General features: G+C 35.2%; 1 protein-coding gene across 2 annotated transcripts; it reads right to left on the reverse strand.

The window, feature by feature from the left end:
• Positions 1 to 1,163: 1,163 nt before the first annotated feature.
• On the reverse strand, positions 1,164 to 2,983 carry LOC107901240 (AAA-ATPase At2g18193). 2 transcript variants are annotated; one of them, XM_016827174.2, is made up of 2 exons: positions 1,863 to 2,983; positions 1,164 to 1,756 (listed from the first exon to the last, which is right to left on the reverse strand). In XM_016827174.2, the coding sequence occupies exons 1-2, from the start codon at positions 2,955 to 2,957 to the stop codon at positions 1,256 to 1,258; spliced, it is 1,596 nt and encodes a 531-aa protein (XP_016682663.2). In that variant the 5' UTR covers positions 2,958 to 2,983; the 3' UTR covers positions 1,164 to 1,255. The 2 variants fall into 2 exon arrangements, with proteins under 2 accessions (XP_016682663.2, XP_016682654.2); XM_016827165.2 differs by having other exon boundaries at positions 1,164 to 1,759; positions 1,863 to 2,972.
• Between the last annotated feature and the right edge of the window lie 12,417 nt (positions 2,984 to 15,400).

Below are 15,400 nucleotides of genomic sequence, written 5' to 3' on the forward strand. Positions count from 1 at the left end.
ATTTTAAAATTTAAAAATTAAAATAGATTTAATGAGAAAATGTACATGAAGATTACATTAATTCATTTTTAAATTTAGAATAAAATAACTAAAATCATTTTAATTTTGACTTCTTTATTCTAAAATTTATCACTATAATTGCCGGTGTGATAATAATGAACAAAAATTGTTTTCCATTTATCTGTTCCACCGATCTTGACGCATGTAACAATTCGACATTGTAAGGTAATTTCATTTTCCTCTACAAATAACCAGGAAAATCTGAACTAATGGAATTCCAACGTTTTTTTAAATCTTTATATTTTAGTCCCTGATAAACATCTAGACGGCTACAAACATGGAAACGAGCAAATCCCATAACCCCAGTATCGACCAACTTTATCTTGTTAAGTAAATAAGCAGTGTGACGACCATCAAAGTTCCACTACTGATGAAGAAAGGATCTGTCGAAAAAAAACAGCCATTAGGGCTTCCTTCTTTTCATCAAATTGATCAGTTTCAAATCCCGAAACACTTGATATTAGGACACCAGTGCCTAGTGCAATTAGATATAAATTCCCATCTGGTTTATGGGAAGCAGATCCATGGCATGGTGGTGGACATGAGGTTTTTCTAGCTCGATGGTGGCAAGTGGCAACTATTAACTTCGGCTCACCAAGCTTGGCCCAATGAGCTCATGCCTCCTCAAATCGTGAAATCCCACGAAAGTACTACCTGTCGACCATGGACATGGGGCACATGATAAACCCAAGAAAGGAGATAGATTTCAGCATGTCTTCTTTTCTTTTAACCAGAGTTGGAAGGAAATAAAGAGATGAAAACAGTTTAATACCTGTGTCAATAAATTATCGGAGGACCACATAAAATGGCATAAAATAAAGGTCGAGGATTTTTGTCCTTTTTTATTCAACTTTTTATACCTGAAAATTATTATTTATCAAAAAGAGTAAAGTTGTAGCTGTAATAGTTGAAATTTTATGATATTATAATCAAGTAGTTTATTATAATTGAACCTGTGTGGACCTACAATCTTTACCAGGACAAAACAATTCATGGAGATTTCATTCAGAACAGAGTTTGTCAGATATAAGAAGGATAAAAATCATAACCATTTAACTAATAAATTTTCCTTTTTCACTAGTCTAAAGTATGTAAAAATCAGATTAAATCTTCAATAGAGTTGCAGAGATGATTTTATTAACAAGAAGGTTCCTACAAAAATGAAAAAGGAAATCACATTTTTTTTCTCTTCATGCTATTTTCTTTTCCTCATCATAATTTTCCTTTGATCAACATTGGTTTTCAATCTCTTAACTCTTGATACTATCGCATTCAATCTTCTGACGGAGGAGTCCACTTCACCACAACCTGTTGCTTTGTTCTCGGTTTCATCATCGGCTTCATCTCTCTTGCGTTTGAGGAAGTTAACAAGACCTTGAAGAGCAATATTAGGATCATCACTCTTCATCAATTCCTCAGCTACCTCTGCTGGGGTCGCCTCTGTACTATTTAGCAAACTGTCTATTTCTGCAAAGAAAGGGTTGTGTTTGCTGCTGATTCCTAGATAATTAGAAGCTAAAAGCCTGAATCCATCCGTGGTGCAATAGGACATGTTGATGTGCAAGTCCATTCGACCAGGCCGTAACAGAGCAGGGTCTATCCGATCCTTATAGTTGGTTGTAAACACAATGATTCTCTCATCCCCACAGCTTGACCACAGTCCATCGATGCAGTTCAATATACCAGATAGTGTCAACTGCTGCAAGTAGCAATTGTTAAAATCAAGGATATTTAACACTTTAGTCCACAAACAGAATGTCTAAATTGCAATAAAAAAAATGTAATTAGTACTTAGTACTTACCCCAGTTTTATCTGGTAGCTTTTTGTTTTTGTTTCTCATTTGTCGTTCAAGAACCTCAGAACTGCAATCTATGTCTTCAATCAACAGTATAGAGCGATTGGTAGTGGATAGCAGTGTCCTCCTTAACTCAGCATCAGAGCGTACACTGGTAAGCCCCAAATCATATATATCAAATTTGAGATAATTAGCCATGGCGGCAACCAAACTGGATTTACCAGTTCCAGGAGGACCATATAGCAAGTACCCTCTTTTCCAAGCCTTCCCCACTTTTTTATAATACGCGTTCCTCCTAAGGAACATCTCCAAATCATCGATGATCATCTTTTTCAGAGCTGGGTCCATAGCCAATGTATCAAAAGTAGCAGGATGTTCCAGAATTATGGAACCCCAAGAACCCCCCCTTCTTTCATTGTCATCTTCACAGCTGAATGGACATTGACGGCTATAAAGCTTTATCATCTTGTCTTGCTTCTTTATCTCTTCGGCTTTGAGCAAAACGTAGGGCAAGTAAAAATCCAGAACTTTGTCTTTGTGTTTCTTGTTGAAGCTAAGCTCGAAGTGTTTCTTCTCCCCACCGTGAGGCTTCTGGCCTTCCGTACAAACAAACCTCCACGTCAATCGAACATCTTCGAAACCATCGACGACCAATTCCCCCTTCTCGAGGCCGATGGTGAAATGCTTCTGTTTCCTGGTTTTGCTGAGCTTGAGGCGCTCCGTTTTGGGGCTGATCCTGGTGCTGAGGTAGACCTCGGCTGCTTCGTAAACCTGGTTCTTGCTCATCCCACACCGCTCGTCGATGGCGAGGGTGAGGTCGGGGGAGAGAGGAGTGAAGAAGTAGCGAAATGCAGAGTAAAGGTAAGATCTGAGCTGGTGGGGAATGAGTTCATTGGCCACGGACCGGACCAGCATCATGGACCCTGCAAAGGAGGCATAAGCAGAGAACAAGGAAGATGCTGTTTTAGAAATTTCGGAAGAAGAAAACATGGCAGCCATTTTTATGGAATCAAAAGCTATTCCAGAGGAGAAGCAAGTGTTCACAGGTAAAGACGGACTCTGTTTTATAGGCCATCGCAGGACCCTCCTAGTCAAAATCATTTGTCCTTTTCTCCTCGCTTGGGAGTTAAGTAATGCTAGTACTGGAATACGTACCTTATATTAATATTTTATCTACCTCATCATTTTTTTAACTAAACCTTGATTTATTATCCTCATTAAAAGTTGCATTCTTATTTTTTTTTTTAAATTTTTCTAAGTATAATCTATAAATTGTCGCTCTTAATCATTAAACCTAATTACCTAAAGAATTTGATTAAAGATTCGTTTTTCTTTGAGTAAATTCAATGGCCAGACGAATCTTTTAAGATTAAATGGATAGAAGAAATATATTATCTTGAAAAAGAGCAGAAATGATAGAGATTATTAAAAAAAAAGTTTAGCTTGATTCGAAATGTAAGTTTAAAATTTTACACAAACCATTCATATTTGTAAAATATTAACTCAAACATATTTTAGGTCCGCCATATTATTTTTTAAAAAGATAATTTATATTATATTAATTTAATATTTAATATTTTTATTTATTAATTTTTTTATATAATCATATAAATATTATTCTAATGTTTAGATCAAATTAGTATTATATTTATTTTTTTAATATGTTATAAATTACATAATATATAAAAGTAATATAATATAAAATATTTTAAACTTAAAAATGAATATTGAATATTCAAGTTTAAGCTCAACATATATTTTAAATAGACTTAATTTGTTAAAATTTGAGTGAATTATTAAATTTAAACAAATAATTCAACCCATAAACACGTTAGAACGATGAACCAAATAAATATAAAAGTAGAGACAAATAATATGAACAAAATTCATAGATAATAATAGTAGATAGCAATAAAGCATGAAGAAAGTCAAAATAAAATGATAAAAGACCCAAAACCCCTGCAGCTTGATTGACAAAATAAAAAAAACCAATTACTTGAAAAGCATTATGATCAAGTAAGATTTGAATTTTGCACACTTAAGTTGTATTATTATTGTTTGAGAAAACATGGCAGTCTGTTTGTGGAATCAAAACAATTAAAAAAAAATTAAAGATTTCAGAGGTGGGCTGCGTTTAATTGAGGATCCCCAAACCTGGTGCTTTTCATTTCTCTCCTCAAAATCCTTGTATTTTAGTTTTTCATTGCTTGGAGTTTATTATTATTATTATTATTATAAATAATCTAAAAATAGAAAATTTATTTAAGAAAATCACTTGTTTGCAATAGTGATAATCGGTGTTGTCTGAACAACTGGTATACTACCCACTTTTTTCAGTTTAATCTAGTTTTTTCTTTAAAAAGAATTTTTTAGTATTATCACTATATTAGGCAACACTCATATGTATTTTTTAAAATACTTGTAAAAAATAGTGGTACTTATAGTAGAAAAAAAGGAAAAAATATATTTTTAATAGGTGTTATCGGTTTGGCAGCACAAGTCAATTTTTTTTAAATTCATGTTAGTGATAAAAAAAATTAGTGGTGCTGCCATATCAAGAGGGTAAAGATTTTAACGACCTCGATCTGGATGAAGTCTCAGATGATATAGACGATGTAGGCATGGACGAGGGTGAAAATGTACACGCCCCTTTAGTCGGGAACTTGAGTCATGACATTTTCATACACAATGACCTTAGGGCTCACATGTTGAGCATATATCCTGGTTATTCGAGTTCCTTGAGTACCCAGATATAATACTTTCTTACTAGTTGGTGGTAAATTTTGAATCGAAAAAGTTGTTCATAGGCCAACAATTCACAAATAAGAAAGACTGCATATTTGTCATCAAACTGTATAGCATGAAGGTGTCAATGGACTAAGTCATTAAATCTGGCTTCACCATTACCATGCGAGTGTCCAAGGAGGTGGTAGTAGAGCGCTGCAGGTTCGAACACTTTACTTGAACTCATGACAACATCACCGTCAACTGGGAGCCCGAGTTGCATTGTCATGTCTTTTAGAGTTATGGTGCACTCCTCAAACAACAAATGGAATGTATGGATCTCTGGGCACCACCACTCAACCATGTAAATATTAAGTCAGCCCTTAACTCAAACATCCGGATCAATGTCACTGTTCCAAATTTGGCAACATCCAAATATAGCATAATACGTTCATCCACTCGGTAGCTTGGGTCATGGACACGCGTCCTTGACACATGGTACTCACCCTATCCATTTTAAATTACCGCATTAGTTTAATATTCCAATAAAAAAACCACGTGCAACTTTATAAATATACCAGTGAATAACAAATAATAAATGACACATAAATCATCATTGCTATGTGGTTGGTTGCTCTAATCAAAGAACCTATTTTAGTATCAATACAAAAAAATATATTAATCACTGACTAAACAAAAAAAAAATTAAAATCACTTACCAAAACTAATATTTTTCAACTAAAATTTAAGTATCTTTACTAAAAATATATAAATATAAACACAAACGAACTATAACAAACAACTCATTCCCGTAATTAAAAATTTCCCTATCCCAATTTCATAATTATTGAATTATTTTTATTATCTTAAACTCCATCTAAAAATTATATGTGAATATTATAATATTGAGATTATTATTAAAAAATAAAAAATAAACATACGCTAAAATTATCTTAATCTATCCATGTATCTTAAACACAAATCTGATTTTTAAAACAAAAATATAATCTTAAAACTTATTTCTAAAAATTAAAAATAATCTAAAATATAAATATGTATATTTTATAAAAAAATATTATGCCAAAAAAAACCATACATTACAATTATAACACTTATTTTTCGTGTGAAACTCCAACACAAATAAACTTTCTCAAAAAATTCCAACACTAAACAACAAATAAAAAATAAAATAACATAGCTTTTTATTTTTTTCTAAATTTGGTTGTGGTTGATGGGTAGGGGAACCAAACTCTCCCTTTATAAAGTGGAGCCGGGAAAAAAATTCTAATAAAAGATGGTGGGGGGAGGGAGCCTGTGACCGTACCCACACCATTTAATTTTTGTTTACCTTCTTTTTTTTCGGTTTCTTTTTTTTTTTCCCTAATTTTCTTTTTTATCCTCTTTTAGCTTTTTTCTTAAACTGATTTTTTCAATTGTGAATACCTATTAAAATATTTTTCATCTATTAAATTATTTTTTTCACCTATTAAAGTAATTTTAACTTGATAGTAATGATTGTGAAAAAAGTTTTTACCTTGATAGTAGTGATAATGATAGTGAAAATAAAAAAATTTCGCTAGATGGTCAACACTATTATTCCATATATTTTGATAGTGAAAACAAATTTTTTGAGCTTAATAATGATCATTCTTTTTTGAGTGAACTGGAAAGTTTTTTTTATATTTATCATAATTTTAATTACATGAACAATGAGTCGAGATATGATGATCTGCACTATCATTTTAACTTGTATGATAATGATACTAACTATAGTTGGAACAACCACATGACATAGCGGTGGCCATGGGCTCATTATGTTTTTCCTTTTTTTTTAGTTTTTTTTCAATTTTTTTTCTCACTCTACCCTACTCCATTTGCTCTCTAGCCTTGTAGGATACACTTTCAACCTCTCTATTGCCACCTCAGCCAAAAGCTCTTTCAGTAGGACGCTTTTTATTCCTTCCAAAAGTTTTTTTTTTGTGTTCTGTGCTAAAAATTTGGGAAGAAAGATTTATTTGTGTTGGTGTTTTAGGGAGAAATTGTGATAGTTTTAACTTATGTTTGAGTTCACGGTGATGCGATGATGTTCGGAGACCCACATATTTTATTTGTTGTGTGGGGAGTGCATCATCACTCTAGAATACGTGGCACTGCAACTCGGGCTCCCAATTGGCTGTGGTTATACGGTCACGGGTTAAAGTATAACTGGGGCTACCAGTTGACCATAGTTATGCAGTCACGGAGTCAAGTATAACTTGGCCCCCAATTAACAGTGGTGATGCAGTCATGGGTTCAAGTTTCATGCCACTAGAAGAGGATGCTTTATAAACCCCATCCATAAGTTTGAGATCATAATGGGGGAAATATACTTTCTAGTAGGACTAACTTATTCTTTTTTTCCATCTCCATCAAAGTAGTATCACTAACCTCATTGTCTGAAACCTGTGACAGAGCTAGGGGTAAGAGGACTTTCAGTGAGGGAGTGATTGTGACGGTAAAGAAAAAGCTGAAACTCGAGTCAGGACGGCAACAATTTTAGTCATTAATGAGTTTTTTAATCACAAAAATCACTGCCACCCCAAGTCGCGTTTCAGCTTTTCTCCACCGTCACAGTCACTTCTCCCAACTTTGTCACAGGTATTGGACAATGAGGTTAAGGATACTACTTTGGTAAAGATGGAGAAAAATAATAAGTTAATTATACTGAAAATTCCTTTTGTTTTCCCCTATAATTATGATCTCAATCTTATGTATGAGGTTTATAAAACATCCTCTTTTAGTGGCATGGAACTTGAACTCGTGATCGCAAAACCACTATCAGTTGGGGCCCCGAGTTATACTTGAACTCGTGATCGTATAACCACCATCAACTGGGAGCCTGAGTTGTAACGCCAGCTCTTCTAGGGTGATGGTGCACTTCTCACACAACAAATGAAATGTGTAGGTCTCCAAGCACCATCGCATCACTGTGAGCTCAAACATATCTTAAAACTATCACAATTTCTTCCTAAAACACTAACATAAATACCAATTTTGAACACCGAACAAATTTTTTTTCTATTTTCTCGCCTTCTATTGAACACTAGTTTTTTCATTACTACTAACCACAAATCTTTCTTCTTCTTTTTATTCTCTTCAACAAAAAAAAAATCAAATACTTCAACATATAAAGATTTTGCATTGGAATGGGGATATATATAATGGGTGGTGCCGCCTAACAATATGGCGACACAAATATTTAAAAAGAAAATTAGAGATGCCGCCTGATAGACCGGTGGCACCTATTAATTTTTTTCCTTGACAACTACTGGTGTTACCTAACATGACGACAACACCAAATTTTTTTTTATCGCTGACATTAATTTTTTTTTTCAAATCAAATTTGACCGATGACACTTGACAAACCGGCAACACCCATTAAAAAATATTTTTTCCCTCCATGAATACTCGTATTTTTCACGAGTATTTTGAAGAATACATACAAGTGTCGCTTGACATAGTGGTTGCACCAAATTAAGAAAAAAAAACTAATTATTGGATAATGATTAAGCCGGAAAAGTGAGTGGTGTCATCTGTTGGTTAGGCGACATTGATTGTCACTGTAGCAAACGAGTCATTTGCTTAAATAATTTTTCATCGAGGTTATTTTTATAAGTAATTAATATTTTAGGTCATTTATATAAAAACTGAAAAATATAATTACGAACCAGTTTCCCATATAAACAGATGCCATAAAAACTACAAAAAACTAAAAAAAAGATGGAAATTTCATACAAGTGTCGGAAAGGGGGAAATTAGACATATATCCATATTTTAAAAAATAATTAAAAAAGTAGGCCACCACGTTTTCCTCTCTCTTTTGTCACATCAGCAAAAAACACTACTTCGAAATAAAATAATCGTGGGATTAAAACTTCAAAGAAAAATAAAATAATAATTAGCAGTTGGATTGAAATTTGAGAAATCGAGAAAAGTTTAATAATTTTCTGAAAACCTAAGAATCCCGTGATAAAATTTACAGTTGATCTCGTCTTTTACATGGTATAATTTTATTACAATAATATGAATCTTAAGAAAGAAAACAAATTTTAGAAAAATGGTTCTTGTTAAAAGCGTTTTTCTGATTTGCAAGTCATGTTCGATCTTTTTCAACATTGTGAAAAACGTTTTATATTTGATGGTAAAATTTCCTATAAAATGAATATTGATATGGGGAGGTTTTCATAGTTAAATTTTGAGCAGAAGATTTGCATGTTGAGGAGAAGATTGATGATGTTAAAAACAGGAAGTTGGAAAATCGATCCAACAAGTAAATTATTTTAAGTAAGTAAATTTGGTGTTGTTATTTAAATTTGGTTAATGAGTATTTATTTTTCTTTATAATGTTTTTGTTTTAATTTTATATTAAACATGTGAAACAAGTTTTTTTTGGTGAAGATGAGCAAACGAATTAGAATCGTTATTTATTATGATAGTCAAATTTGTGACACCAAAATAGAGGCTATTTTTATATCAGCCCAATCTACAGAACTGCCTTTCAACCGGAGCATCAAACTGAACGAGCTTTTGTTAAGAATTAGAAGGAAAGTATTGACTTCAAGCTGGAGGAGAATTTCAAGCTTAAAATATAGATATTCTGTTGAGACAGGTGAAACCAAGAAGGTATCCTGTCGAGAAAAACTTGTGCCAAGTGGTGAGACCGAAAGGGTATCCGTTTGCCTAGAAAGAGAATAAAAAGGTGACTTAGGTGGTATTCCTTAGTAAAGATGAGACAGAAAGGGTATTCCTATCTAAGAGTGCTAAATAACTCAGTTGAGGGTATTTAGAAATTTAATTGATAATTAAGGGTTTAATTGATCATAAGCCGGAAACTCACATCGTTGACATTAAGAATAGTAAATTCCATTAGGTTAATTAAATTAGGTTACTTAATTTAATTAGTTTAATTAATATTCTAATTCTGCACCAAGACTACTTGACTCAATTATATTAGTAATTATTTTCTATAATTAATTTAATAATAAAATTCTCCAATCCGTAATCCCTTGGGTACGATTCTCAAATATTTCTCGGAGTTTTTTGTTGCATCACTTTACCATATTTCAATTTTACTCGTATACTTATGGATACTACTACTTAATTTTATATCTTTTTGCTACAGCATTTCCAGTCTAGACGTTCTCACGTCTAGCGGCATCAATTAGTGAATGCACCATAAAAATATGAACTATATTGACCGATAGGTGCACCCATCGATATAGGATTCAAGGTTGGACTTAATGATAATAAACTCGAAGTATGTACTCTCGATTGCGACCTCATATAGGGACGTTGATGCAATCGGGCCCCATGAGTTATCAAATGCGAATGATGTTTCCCTCGAGCTGCCTAAAGGACCTATTACCAGAGCTAGGGCTAAGAAGTTTAAAGACACAATTTCAGCTTTGGTTGATCGGGTTTGGGGTGAATCCGTGGCCAGTCTACTTGAAAACTCATGGACCAGCAAGATGAGCAAACCGTGCACTTTACTTCAAGCTCTTCCAGCTTAATTTTTAACAAGCTCATTTTTAGCTTATTCATTTTTTATTTTTTTGAAATAATTAATTAAATTGTCTTAGTTGCTGTTAAGTTTAATTTGAGTCTTAGTTAAATATTTCTTGGTTCAGCCGAATTAATGTGTGAGATTTAAGCTAAGTAAATTTGTTGAATTTGCTAGGACAATGTGCATGGACGGCAAAGAAGAGGTGGACAACATCATGCATAATTCATGGAAGAATTTGAGGAAGCATTTGACCAACATCATGCATAATTCATGGAAGAATTTGAGGAAGCATTTGGCCAACATCATGCATAATTCATGGAAGAATTTGAGGAAGCATTTGACCAACATCATGCATAATTCATGGAAGAATTTAAGGAAGCATTTGGCCAACATCATGCATAATTTAAGGAACAAATTGAGGAAGCACCATGGCCGAATTTGGCTTCCAATTTTACCCATTCGGCTACCCTTTTGTTTTGCCTATAAATATGTGTTAAATTTCATTGTAAGGAGAAGAACCTTGAATTAATGTTTTTACATTTTGTGAGATTGTTTACAACTCTCATTGTTCTCCAAAGACTCGTTTGACTTATCAAGTAACCCTTGTGGCGTCAACCCATTCTTCTTATCCGAACTTATCACTTTGCATCCAAAGTGTGGCGTTCAAGTTATACCGAGGTTCCTATCATCTTTGATAGTGGGTCAAGGTTCCATTTTATTCGTTTTCCATCCATACAACATTTAACCTTTCCTAAGTATTCGTATAAGTCCCGGGTTAACACACTTATATTGTGTTGGTTCAATTTGAATACTTGGTTTTCATTCACCTATCATCCTCAATACACTTCATAACCCCTTTTGAACTAAATTTGAGCCTTTATCCCTTCTTTCTTAACCTATCTTCGACAAACCTTGATATTACTCCAATTCACGATCGGGTACATCAACGACTCGACTCTCATCACCGAGGCCGGAGCGTATCATCTGGTATCAGAGCTAGACGAATCGATGTAAGAATCATCATCTTTGATATTATGGTTTTGTAAAAAAAAATCAAAAAAAAAAACTTTTGCCTACGGTCTAGGCGCGGACGAAAAGAACGTGAAAGATCCGTAAAATTTTTTTTTCCAATTTATTATTTTTTCTTTCTTCTTTTGTATTCGGTATTAAAAAAAGAGAGAAATTCAAAAAAAAATTCGGAATTAAAAAAAAAAGTGATTGAAATTCATTTTAAGTTTTGTTTGATAGCCTACCATTTCCGACATCATTGCCCACCAAGCCAACTCAATTTTGTAAGCCGACGACAAACGGTATTGATTCGTCTATCTAGTTTGCGGAGAACTTCGAGAGGCGAAAATCGAGTGGTAAAAGGCAAGAGCGATTGGTGAGACCATTAGAGAGGAGTAAAAGCCAAATTGTGTGAAATTTTCTTTGTGAGGAATTGGTGAGAATTTTGTGGTGAGGTATTTAATTTTATGTTATTATTATTATTATTTTTAACATTTCTTCTTTTAGTATATAATCATGTCTCAAGATACCGAGCAAAACGTGGTGGGAAGAGAAGGAGTTCCCGATTTAGGCCAACAAGCCCTCTTAAGAGAATTTCAACGAATGCTCCGTAACGAGCTTGAATCCATCAATGAGAGGCTAGATCGAGTGGAAGGAGGGCCAACACGAGAAGGAACCCCTCAAGGACTGAGAAGGGAGCGGGGGCGAGCAAGACCTTTTGTGGATGATCCCTTCGAGCCAAGCGAGAAGGAAAGTGACCAAGCATTGGATCAAAACGAAAGACGACGAGGTCAAAGGATTAGGGGTCCTAGAGATCGAGGCCAAGTTGATGGTGATTTAAAAGGTATTAAACTATCCATTCCTCCCTTTCATGGGAAATCTGATCCGGAAGCCTATCTAGAATGGGAGAGAAAAATAGAGGTGATCTTCGAGTGTCACAACTACTCGGAGAGCAAAAAGGTGAAATTGGCGGCAATCGAGTTCTCCGATTACGCAATGGTATGGTGGGATCAACTCACAACGAGTCGAAGAAGGAACGGGGAGCGGCCAATCTTATCTTGGACCGAAATGAAAGCCGTAATGCATAAGCGATTTATACCCTCTTACTATTATCGTGAACTTTATCAAAAATTGCAGAATCTTACGCAAGGAAATCGAAGTGTGGAGGACTACTTCAAAGAAATGGAAATTGCCATGATTCGAGCAAACGTGGATGAAGATCGTGAAGCAACCATGGCTCGATTCTTAGCCGGCCTTAATCGTGACATAGCTAACGTGGTGGAACTTCAACACTATGTCGAAGTTGTTGATATGGTACATGTTGCCATCAAAGTCGAAAAACAATTGAAGAGAAAAGGAACTAGCCGAACCTTTCCTAACACTAACAATTTTCAAAGGTGGAACCAAGGCACGGGTAGGAAAGACTTCTCTAATCGCACTAAAGATCACCCTTTGTCTTCTAAGGTGAGCAAACCCGTTGGTGAAACAAGCAAAGGTAAAGAAGTTGTCATGCCGAATCGATCACGAGAAATAAAGTGTTTCAAGTGTTTAGAGAGGGGCCATATTGCAAGTCAATGCCCTAACCGAACTAACATGATATTGCGGGCTAATGGAGAGATCGAATCGGAGGAAGACGATGATGAAAACCCCGATGAAGCCGCCGAAGAAGAAGACGAACTTGAATATGCTGTTGATGGCAAAATCCTCGTCATTAAACGAAGTCTTAGTCTTCAAAGCGTTGAAAACGAACAGCAAAGGGAGAACATTTTCCATACACGTTGCCATGTCCAAGGCAAGGTGTGCAGCTTGATCGTTGATGGCGGGAGTTGTACAAATGTGGCCAGCACCTTAATGGTTGAAAAACTCGGCTTGCCAACAACTAAGCACCCTCAACCTTACAAACTTCAATGGCTTAATGATGGAGGGGAGTTGAAGGTAACTAAGCAAGTTTTGGTGCCGTTCACTATCGGAAAATATTCCGACAAAGTTTTATGCGACGTAGTACCTATGCATGCTGGTCATATGTTATTGGGTCGTCCATGGCAATTCGACCGTAAAGCTACTCATGATGGTTTTACAAACCGCTACACTTTCAAGTTTGAAGGCAAGAATGTCACCTTAGTCCCGATGACACCAAGGCAGGTTTATGAAGACCAATTGAAGTTAAGAGAGTCTTTTGAAAAATTTCGAGAGAATGAAAAAGAAAGCGAAAAACACACTGAGAAAAAAAAAGAAAAACTTTTGAAACGTGTGAGAGAAAATAATAAATCGATTGAACAAAAAAATAGAGAAGAAAAAGAGCAAAAGAAAATGAGTGTTTATGCGAAAGAGAGTGATTTTAGAAAGTCTTATTTGATGCAGCAATCGGTTCTTGTACTTATGTACAAGGAAACTCTTTTGAATACTAACGAGTTGGATCCAAATCTGCCCTCTTCGATTGTTTCTCTTTTGCAGGAATTTGAGGACGTGTTTCCGGAAGACATTCCTAATGGGTTACCGCCCATTCGAGGAATAGAACATCAAATTGATTTCATTCCCGGAGCCTCCATTCCCAATCGACCAGCTTATCGTACAAATCCCGAAGAGACCAAAGAATTGCAAAAACAAGTCAATGAACTTATGGAGAAGGGAAATATACGAGAAAGTCTTAGTCCTTGCGCCGTACCGATTTTATTGGTGCCAAAAAGGATGGAACATGGCGTATGTGCGTAGATTGTCGCACGGTAAATAAGATCACTATTAAGTATCGACATCCGATACTGCGACTCGATGATATGTTGGATGAATTGAGTGGTGCTCGAATATTTTCTAAAATTGATCTAAAGAGCGGATGCCACCAAATTCGGATGCGTGAGGGGGACGAGTGGAAAACCGCTTTTAAGACGAAACATGGACTCTATGAGTGGTTGGTTATGCCATTCGGGCTTACCAATGCGCCTAGCACTTTCATGCGGTTGATGAACCATGTTCTTCGTTCTTTTATCAGAAAATTTTGCGTTGTCTATTTTGATGATATACTTATCTATAGCAATTCCTTAGAAGATCATTTGTTGCATTTAAAATCTGTTTTGGATGTGCTTAGAAAAGAATCCTTGTTTACTAATCTTAAGAAATGTACTTTTTATACTAACAATGTTATTTTCTTAGGATTCGTGGTCAGCTCGGAAGGATTGGAGGTTGATCAAGAAAAGGTGAAAGCCATTCAAGAATGGCCTAGACCCACGAGCATTAGCCAAGTGAGGAGCTTCCACGGATTGGCAAGCTTCTATCGACGATTTGTTCCAAATTTTAGCACCTTGGCAGCACCTTTAACTAGTGTGATCAAGAAGTCTTCTGCCTTCTATTGGAATGAGGAACAAGAAAAATCTTTCATTGCTCTTAAATCTTGCTTAACTAATGCTCCATTACTTGTGTTACCTGATTTTGCTAAAATGTTTGAAGTTGAATGTGATGCATCAGGTGTCGGAATTGGAGCCGTTCTAATGCAAGATGGAAGGCCCGTGGCATACTTTAGTGAGAAGTTAAATGGAGCCGTTCTCAACTATTCGACGTATGATAAAGAAATGTATGCTCTAATTCGAGCTCTCGAGACTTGGCAGCACTACTTATGGCCAAAAGAGTTTGTCATACACTCGGATCATGAGGCATTGAAGCATATCAAGGGACAAGCAAAATTAAATAAACGACACGCCAAATGGGTAGAGTATTTAGAATCTTTTCCTTACATCATCAAATATAAAAAGGGTAAGGAAAACATTGTGGCTGACGCGTTATCTCGACGATATACTTTGCTATCATATTTAGATTCAAAATTGCTCGGATTTGCCTTTTTGAAGGAATTGTATAATGATGATGTTAATTTTGGTGATATTTATAAATCTTGTGAAAACAAAGCTGTTGATAAGTTTTACAGGTTTGATGGATTTCTTTTTCGCGAAGGTAAGCTTTGTATTCCGCAAAGTTCAATACGGAAATTGTTGGTGATCGAGGCACATGGTGGTGGACTCATGGGCCATTTTGGGGTGGTTAAGACGTTTTCAACCCTCCAAGAACATTTCTTTTGGCCTGGAATGAGAAAAGAAGTTGAACAAATTTGTAGTCACTGCATAACTTGTAAGAAGGCCAAGTCCAAGATTAATCCACATGGGCTCTACAAACCGTTGCCCATACCTGACGCACCATGGGTCGATCTTTCTATGGATTTTATCCTAGGACTTCCAAGGACTAAAACGGGGAAGGATTCAATTTTTGTTGTTGTAGATAGATTCTC

The sequence above is a fragment of the Gossypium hirsutum genome, chromosome A11 (genome assembly GCF_007990345.1).
Source record: "Gossypium hirsutum isolate 1008001.06 chromosome A11, Gossypium_hirsutum_v2.1, whole genome shotgun sequence".
Lineage (NCBI taxonomy): Eukaryota > Viridiplantae > Streptophyta > Magnoliopsida > Malvales > Malvaceae > Gossypium > Gossypium hirsutum.